This window comes from Pseudomyrmex gracilis, unplaced genomic scaffold, assembly GCF_002006095.1.
Source record: "Pseudomyrmex gracilis isolate BER0280 unplaced genomic scaffold, ASM200609v1 scaffold_24, whole genome shotgun sequence".
NCBI classification, from domain to species: Eukaryota; Metazoa; Arthropoda; class Insecta; order Hymenoptera; family Formicidae; genus Pseudomyrmex; species Pseudomyrmex gracilis.
In genome coordinates, this window is record NW_018020608.1 from 338,585 (window position 1) to 348,018 (window position 9,434).

At 40.8% G+C, this 9,434-nt stretch overlaps 1 protein-coding gene across 3 annotated transcripts in view; it reads left to right on the top strand.

Moving 5' to 3' along the window:
* The window catches only part of LOC109852118 (potassium voltage-gated channel protein Shab-like), a 14,469-nt gene extending 5,515 nt beyond the window's left edge, over positions 1-8,954 (top strand). The window contains exons 3-5 of one of the 3 annotated variants that reach the window (XM_020422968.1): positions 1,590-2,436; positions 2,953-3,248; positions 8,250-8,954. In XM_020422968.1, the coding sequence (XP_020278557.1) occupies positions 1,590-2,436; positions 2,953-3,248; positions 8,250-8,273 (1,167 nt within the window). In that variant the 3' untranslated portion in view covers positions 8,274-8,954. The other 2 variants (XM_020422966.1, XM_020422967.1) reach the window with 2 other exon arrangements.
* Positions 8,955-9,434: the final 480 nt, after the last annotated feature.

The following is a 9,434-nucleotide window of genomic DNA, read 5'->3' on the forward strand; positions in this document are numbered from 1 at the left end:
AAAAAAAAAAAAAAAATTTTGTGCAAAAGTCGAGCGACGTCGGGCAGACTGCGTTTAAAACGACGAGATTATTTATTAACACCTCCGGTGTGACGAAGCTGTGTTGTTTGTTACACGTTTCTGCGAGAATGTCAATCGATTTTCTGCTCACCATAGGGATTTTCTGCTTTGTGTGTAAAAAATAATTAATCGATTCCCCACTTTCGCAGAAACGTATTGGTCTCTCGTTTGTGTTGACATCGTGCGTTCCCTTTATGTTCGTGGCGATTCGCTTTTTTGATCAGGGCTGTGTTTGCTTCTTCGACGATCTTTCTCTCTATCTCTCTTTTTCTCTTTCTCTCTCTCTCACTGTGTGTGTTGATTTTGCAAAGAGCCTTAGTATCGTGTGAGAATCTTTCGAGGTTCCAATTAGGCGCGCTCTAATTTGTGTGCTACTTCAATCGACCTTTGCGAAGCAAACCGGTGTGCGGAGGGAAAATCGAAACAAATTTAGAAACTGCTAACGTTTGAGAAACGAACGCAATTTATTTATTTATTTTTATTTTTTTTTTTTGTTTTAATCAACGTTGACTCGTGACCGATCAGTAACGTGAAGTTTTCTTCCCGAGTGATTTGCACTAAATTTTAGAAACTAACCGTTCCAACAGCTTTGAGACTGTTTTGGATATTTTTGTGAAAACGCTAAAGTTAAAGACATTCAATTGGCGTTATTTAATATTTGCGTAAAATAAAAAGTCAAATATATTTCACGTAAAGTGTAAAGTTACATATTTTATTGTTTAAGTTACGTGATAAAACAAAGTTGAGTCCGAGAGTCGCTTTTTTTGCTTGCTTTTCTGTAAATATCGCAACGTTTATCGAACGATATTACATTAGTGATTAATTTTATCTCTCGATATATATAATTTGTCCGATATATATCTGCTTTCATATATGATCGCTGTAGAAAATTTCTTATAATTATGCCGTTCGTATCTCAATCTTTATAACGCGCTTCGTTAACAAGCTTTGGGAGCTTTTTTACCATCGTCATAATTGATCCAACGCTTATTAAGTACGACGACTACTTTTATCAAGTTTAATATACAATTATACATGTGTGTACATATATATTGCTTCCAAAAAATGGAATATTTTTCTTGATTTGTGTTTGCAATGTGTGCTTTCTTTGAGTCAAGCGTGGTCTTCTGAAACAATCTCAAATTGAGGATAAACAGAGTATATCCGTTCACTTGACGGGGGAAAAAAAAATAAAGTGAATCTTGTCGCATTTTTTTTATCATTTATACACACGTGTCGTGTTTGCGGGATAAATAGTTCTAGTGGCTATATAATGTAGACAACTTCTGTTCTCCTTTCATCGTCGACAGTTAGAATAAATAAGAATAGGAAGTGTGTTAGATAGAAAGAGTTAGAAAATACATCCCCCCAGTAGACGTGGTAAAAAAGAAAAAAAAATCAGACATAGGAGTAAGATTGTGTTAAGGAAAGAGAAAAGTAGTTTGAAACACACGTTACACATGTAGACGAGGTAGCCCGCGCGACTGACTAGATCCCGTTTGTGATCGTTTGACCCGTCGATTTTCCAGGTGATAGCTGTGATATCAATACTGTTTATTGTGCTTTCGACGGTCGCACTAACTCTCAACACCATTCCTAGTATGCAAGTGAATGATGAAAAGGGGAACTTTCAAGACAATCCGCAGCTCGCTATGGTAGAAGCCGTGTGCATCTCGTGGTTCACCCTCGAGTACCTGCTTAGGTTCAGTGCCTCGCCGGACAAGTGGAAGTTCTTCAAGGGCGGTCTTAACGTGATCGATCTGTTGGCGATACTGCCGTACTTTGTATCTCTGTTCTTGGTCGAGACGAACAAGAACGCGAACGACCAGTTCCAGGACGTGCGCAGGGTAGTGCAAATTTTTCGTATAATGCGGATCCTGAGGATTCTGAAACTGGCTCGTCATTCGACCGGGCTGCAGAGCCTCGGTTTCACCCTACGTAACTCGTACAAGGAGCTGGGTCTGCTGATGCTCTTCCTGGCGATGGGCGTCCTCATATTCTCGAGCCTCGCCTATTTTGCCGAGAAGGAGGAGCCCGGGACCAAATTCATAAGCATTCCAGAGACCTTCTGGTGGGCAGGCATCACAATGACCACCGTCGGATACGGCGACATCTACCCCACGACCCCGCTCGGCAAGGTGATCGGCAGTGTGTGTTGTATATGTGGTGTCCTGGTAATCGCGTTGCCCATTCCCATTATCGTCAACAACTTCGCCGAATTCTACAAGAACCAGATGAGGCGGGAGAAGGCGATCAAGAGGCGGGAGGCCCTCGAAAGGGCCAAACGGGAGGGCAGCATCGTGTCCTTTCATCACATCAACCTGAGGGACGCCTTCGCCAAGAGCATGGATCTCATCGACGTCATCGTCGACACCGGTAAGCGACGGATTAACGTGTGTGTGCGCGCGCGCGTGGAATCGGACACACCTACCGATCTGCGATCTGCTTTGCGCCACCCAAGTTACGTCGTCGCCGTCACCGTTGCAAAACCTCGGCCCCGACCCGAGACCCCGATCGATCATCGCTCTGCGAGCCGACGGCCGGCTACTTTCTTTCGTCTTATTTTTCTTATTCTCTCCTTCGCTTTCCATTTCACCTACTTTCTTTCCTTTCAATCGCGATTCGCACGTCTTTCAATCGATTCGCAACAAAATATTTCCTCGTATAAAATTACTTTCAAGTATCCCTTTTCTTTTTCGCAATATGTAGAGTTTCGAAAAAAAAAAAAAAAAAAAAACATTCAACGCTCAAAACCGCCAACAATAATTACCTGACTCCTCTCAATATCGCGATCTTACACGAAAAGTTGCTTCAATTTTATTTTTTTATTTTTTTTTTTTTCGCTCGCGCGCCGTTGCAAGGAACAAACGCAGACCTTGAACCTGTTTTCAGGCCACAACATGTCCGGAGTAGATGGTAACAGTACGGAGGGAGAGTCGGCGTGCGGACGCGGGCCCGCTCAGACCGGGCCCGGTTGTTATCGTAACTACGAGCACGGTCTGCGACATCGGCGCAGCGCGTCCAACGCCTGCTTCGCTAACTTGCCCAACGATCTGCCCACCACGCCCGACAGTCCCAATCGTCGGCTCCTCGACTTTGCTCAGAGTGTGCCGGGCGCTCAGAACGACGATTATTATCCGGACGAGATGTCGGTGCAGCACATAAACCAGGGCAATATCACATCTAGTGTAAGTCCTAATATATGTGATATAACGTTTACACCTATAGTTGCCTCCACACGTACCGGACGCACCGCGACGCGATAATGTCTTCTCCCAAGGAAGGAGGAAGAAGCACACGGGCTTTCCTCTCCACGCTGCCGTTGCGGAGAGGAGGGGAAAGCCTTGAACTTCCCCGTCAAAAAAAAAAAAAAGCATTACCGTGCCGCTGTTTGCATTTTTAATGAGCGCGGCCGACCCGAATGTGTTGGGGTGAGATAACGCCGATGATATAGCCGTGACGGATGATACGTAGCGATGACACGTGACGATACGATCGAGTCGTTGTGAATTAAACACGAGAGGAAAAGTTCCTTTTTATGTTATAATCTTTTTCTTAGACAACAGTCTGATTCCGCTGTCACGTTCTTCCGACATTTGTTCACTTCGTTAGAGTCTTTGAGAATTTCGAGTGCATTCGTCGGCGTTAAAGAGCAAATCATCCCGTACACGCGACGATCAATGACGATTGCACTGGATGCACGGGCGCAACAGTAGTAACAGCGAGCGTCTGGTCAGACGGCAACTCGGCAACCGTCGCGGCAAATTTTTATCAAATTGTTTGCATTATTTTTAAATGTTTTCTTCTCTATGTGTATTTTGTTTGTTTATTGTCACAAAAACGTCATCTATTGCAATCGTGGCAATTCAACTCAGTCCACACTCGTCGAAATCGTGTTGTTGTTGTAACAACAAAACGTTTATTGTTTATGTCTCGCCGTACTTTTTCTTTTTAAAAACACGACAACGAGGTTGATGAAAATGTGCAGGCAACTGTTTTATTTTTTTCTTCTTTACACAAAAGTTGCACGGAAGAAGCACGCGTCGAGTATTCTCTCCTCCCGCGAGCGACCGTAGTTGGATACTACTTGCTTAATTGTTCGTCTTTTTTTTTTTTTTTTTTTTTGGCCAACGTGAATTGTCTGGCACAACAATTGAGAAATCGGCCTGTTTTCGCATACAGCGAAACGTCACGAGAAACGTCGCGGACTCTTGAAATTTATTATTTCTGCGCTACGGAGTGGCGCATTCTCTCGGTTTTTATCAAATATAAATAAATACATTCACAATTAGAAAGTTAAATTAAATAAACATATAAAAATTTCTTCATAAGTTTTTCAAACATTTATAGAATAAAAAACTACAATTTTTTACTCACTCGAATTTCAAGTGAAATTTTTACATTTTTTTTTAAATTAGCGCAGAACTTGTTTCCTTTAAAGCCAAAATGTTTACAGTCAAAAATGTAATATCGGTTTGCGATAAAACGTCCGAGTTGAATTAACACGAACGGAAAAACGAGATTCGGAATCGCTGCATATACTCGCAAAAGCTCGACGTGTGACTTTATTTCTACTGCTTGTTTTTTTTTCTTTTTTTTTTTTTTTTTTTTAACTCGACTCCAATTATCGGGCTGTATCAATCTCCGTGTGCAATTTCCTCTTTCGTAACCGGTGAAACCTCCGACCGAAACGAGATCGAACGACTTCGCGAATTAAAGTTTGGCGCACGATTTCCGCGAGACGAGTAACCATTTTTTTTATCGGAACACGGCACTCTATGGAGTTTTCTTCGTTGTATGTGTGTCGCTTATATTTTATAGTTTCGCACGAAATTTTTGGTGGTCCCCTTCCCCCCCCCCCTTATAACGGAATAACATTTTTATTAATGTGCGAGATGATAATGAAAAGTAAAAAAGAGCGTACATGCTTGCGCATAGAATCGGACGGAACGTGTGAATTTAATTGTTCTTGTTTATTGTTTACGTGTGTTACGTTTAAACAAAGAACCGTATGTGTATTTGTTACATGCACAAATAAATAAACGTATTACGTCACAGCATTGTGTTGTCTCTTTTATTCATTTTTTGGCTCGTTACGTAAAATAAATGCACACACCTTACTAATTTTAATCTGTAATTAATTATTGTGAGTTTTATATTTTGTTGTGCAAGAGAACGCAACGCATAAATAAATTTATGCGCATTTCAATGCAGCTCAGCGACAACGCAAACGAATTGGCACGTGTGTCGCTAACAGTGTCTCGAGAAATTGACGCTATTTATATGTACTCGACATTAGCGTATGTAATGTATATGAAAAAAAAATATAGAGTCCCGCTCTATGCGAGGTATGTCGCTTGAAAACAATCATCCACGTAAATTGAATAAACGATAGAAAAACCCACCCAAGTCCGTAATGAGATGTACCTGTCCCTGACTTCGTCGATCACAAACTCGTCTTCTACGAGAGATCTCAAGTTTACATCTACATTACATTATTACGCGATACAAACGTGTGTGTGACAATTAACTTTTTTTTTTTTTTGATTAGCAACATTCTTAATTGGACGTCCTCATATTCCGCGCCATTTAATCGAGTCCGGGAGTCTTCGTTACTCCGTTTTAATTATATTACTCGCAAAAGAGGTACATGTGTATATATACAGGGTGGTCTGCAAACTCTAGTCGCCACGATAATAACAAGACGATAAGTATGCGACAACACGTCTCTCTTTGCTTCGCGTTTGCATTCGTCGACGATCAATTATTCGCGGTCTGTACTTTTTTATTTACACGCAGGCACAGGTACATGAAAATCAGAACCCTTTTTTGCGCAAAGTTTCCCACGAGTAGTACTTTATATATATAAATATATATATATATATATATATGATTTTTTGTTTCGTTCTCTCTCTACAACTTTTCCCGTATGCAGACGATCTTCGTTCAATGTCTTTTCAGTTTGTGAATAAAGCGACGATACGCGGAGCCTGAAAGAACATTTACATACACGCTATGTACACGCGTGTATGTACAGCAACGAAAAGGTATTCAAGAAAATAAAGATTTTGTGCTGTAGGATTTGTTTTTTTTTTTTTTATCGCACGTTTGCATATTTTACGAAATATTATTTTCGTCGAAAAAAAATTTCACAGGCGAGGATAGCGTCCCTCTTCGACGGAAATAATGTATTTGAATGTAAAAATATACAGCTTGAGAAAATAATATTTACAGCGGAAAAATCTTCATTTTCCAACTCCCTTGGATACATTTTCGTCCTGGTGAAACATTTTTTATTCTCTCTTTTGGTTATAAATATATAAATGTCACGTTACGTGTAATAATATCGACGATGCTAATGACGATCACAACGTTCGTACGTACGTAAGTTAATTATGATCATGTCGTGGATCAAAGTTCGAGAAATACGCACGACCGAAATTTCGATCGATGACAAAGTTTTATTATTTCGCGGTTGCGCGTAATGCGAACAAAACCTGTAAATGTTGAAATTGTCAAACGAGCACGCGAAACACAACGTGGAGGAAATGAAAAAAAAAAAAAAAAAAAAAAAAACCCGTTAGATTTCCGATTAGATTAACGATATTAATTCGCGCGATGTGTGTCATTAGCTCGTGTTTATTTGTCTTACGCTCTCTCTACGTGCGAGCCGTCGCATTTCGTCCCCCCGTGGTCTAAACGAGGTATAAATCCGATTCTGTTTACACACACGTTATACCGTTCCGGCATCGATCTCCTCTTGCCATCTCACTCACTCGCAAAGCCCGACGACATCGTCCAAATGCTTTTTGTCGACAAAATAGCATGTGTCTAATAATTCGCGAGCCGCGCGGTTGCGCGATATTATTTTTAACTTAGCTCGCGCGTTTCTCCCTCGCGCATATCGCTGCGGTCCTGGAATGCTCCGCTTACCGAAACAATGAGTACGTTGTTCTCTTTTAATAGCGAGCGGTGGCACCACCCTCCCTCCCACGGTTACCCACAGCCACCGTGTGTTTTATTTAAGAGGATGATCTCTTCACGTACACACACATCGTCGGCGAACAAGGTGGTGTCACTTATTTTGCACGCACTCACTCTCAGCTTCATTGGAGTCGCGTTACAACGCATGCGTGTGTGTGCAAACGCGCGCGCGCGCGCGCGCGTATATATATATTATACTTCACGCTTCGTGCAATTTGTACAATTAATTAATTAGCTCTCGTTCGGTATGTATTTTGCGCCGACCTCTTTACACGATTTGTGTTCTTTTCGTTTGAGTGTTGCTTCGATGACGACGAAGATACGAATCGCACAAAGGGTCGAAAAGGTTATTGGTGGAACGAAATATTAGGTGGACGGAGAAGAAATTTATCTGTTCTGAGACACATAACTGTGTTCGTATGCGTAAAACAAAACGGCGAGAGACTTGTGAAACTTGCGCGAAAAAGCGCAATCGTCTTGCCTCACAAGGACACAAGAGAGAACTTTTCTCAAAATGCAGTGTTATATCTCATGAGTATCTTATTTTTCTTACGGGAATTCTTGCCAGATTTACGAACTTGAAATATAAATGCGCGCATTTCAATCTTCAAGAGATACAATCCCTTGGCACAGAGAAGCACCATCCTCCCTCCTCCCGTTCCCAGGATAAGTAAGAGAGAGAACTGCGTTGGAAAAAAAAAAAGTGCGAATTATCAACGAAATTTTCTCTGTTATTGTGTCACGCGAATCTGTTTTTGTTTTTTTGTTTTTTTTTTAATGTTTTTTCGCTTTTTTGGCGCACAGTAGAGCGACTCTATAATGACGAGTAATATCTTTCACTTCCTGTCCATCTAATATATCTTGACTCCAACTCTAGATGAAGAAGCATTGGCACACACAAAACAACAAAATAGCACATCAATAAAAAAAAAAAAGAAAACCAATTAGATATAATTGCCTTTTTTACGAGCGCGCGCGCGCGCGCACTGTACACGAGTCCTGGTCAGTTGTCAATTTATTCCCGTACTAAGTACTAGCTCAAAAGAAAGTTTTTACGAATTAAGAGAGATTCACGCGAGCTTATATCCGGAAACCGGTTTGCAGCATCCCTCGCGGTAAACCGATTTCGATCGGGAGCGGAATCCCGACGGTTTTTTTGCGCCTCCTCCTCTCTCACGGACCTTTTTGATGTCGCTATGTTACAGGCAATGTCCGACAGCGCGCGTTGACCAGCATCGTTGATCGAAGCTGCCGAGAGACACACTCGTCACACACTCGCTCACACGAAAATTTACTACCTGCTAATATGTCGGACCTTGCCGAAGCCCTATCAACTCGTCCCAGCCATGTGTGCCGATTCTCTTCGCTATTGCCATCCTTTCTGGACGCGAGCAATTTCTCCTTTCTCTAGAATAAATATAAGTCGTGACGGAAAGGAACAGGAGACCGGGGCGGGAAATCCGCGAAAAAAACGCGCGTTCTCGTTCCGATCGACCGATCGCGATCACAGAAGATTAGATGTGTTCGCATGATTACGTCAAATGTACGGATACTGTGTGTGGGATTTGAATATAATAAAACATACTTCGTTTCGTTGTTTAACTTGCTCATGCGTACGATACTTCGTCCATATCAGAAAACGTAATTTTCACGTGTGATGTGTGCAATCGATAAATTATTATCTCATCTTCTCTGACATACTCATCGCCTGTTTTTAACAGAAGAGAAAGCATTTTACATATAAAAAATGTTCATTACACAAACACACACACATAATTCTTCAATATAATACATCTTCGTAAATGTCAAATAATAAATTTCTAACAAAGAGCTTTTCTCTGTTCAATGATACTGCTAGTGTTGAATAAACTAAATTAAAAAAAAAAAAAAGAGAGAAAAATATTTTGTTTCAATAATAAACGATAACATTTGCAGTTCTATCGCGCTATTCAGTTTTCGAAATATCGATCACTCTCTCGATAGATATTGTCTTATAATTTATATGCACACGCATACATACACATAAATATATATGTATGTAATACATATATGTATACATATAGTCAACTTCTCTCTTGAACATCTAATCTTCTTTGAGCGTGATGGATTAACTGTGAAAACGTACGTATATATATATATATATATATATATATATATACATACATATATACACACATATGTATATATATACATAGTCACGTCTGCGAGCGATGACGAAGTCGATAGAGGAGTGTCGTTGAAGGGCAAAGGGCAGAGAAAACGGAACGTTTAGAAGTTTCTCCGAACGAATTTAATCCGAAAATATTGCGAAACGCATTTACGAGCGATTTACCACATAGTGTCTAATGGGATTTTTTGCTATTTTATATTCTCGCTGAAATATTGTCTCC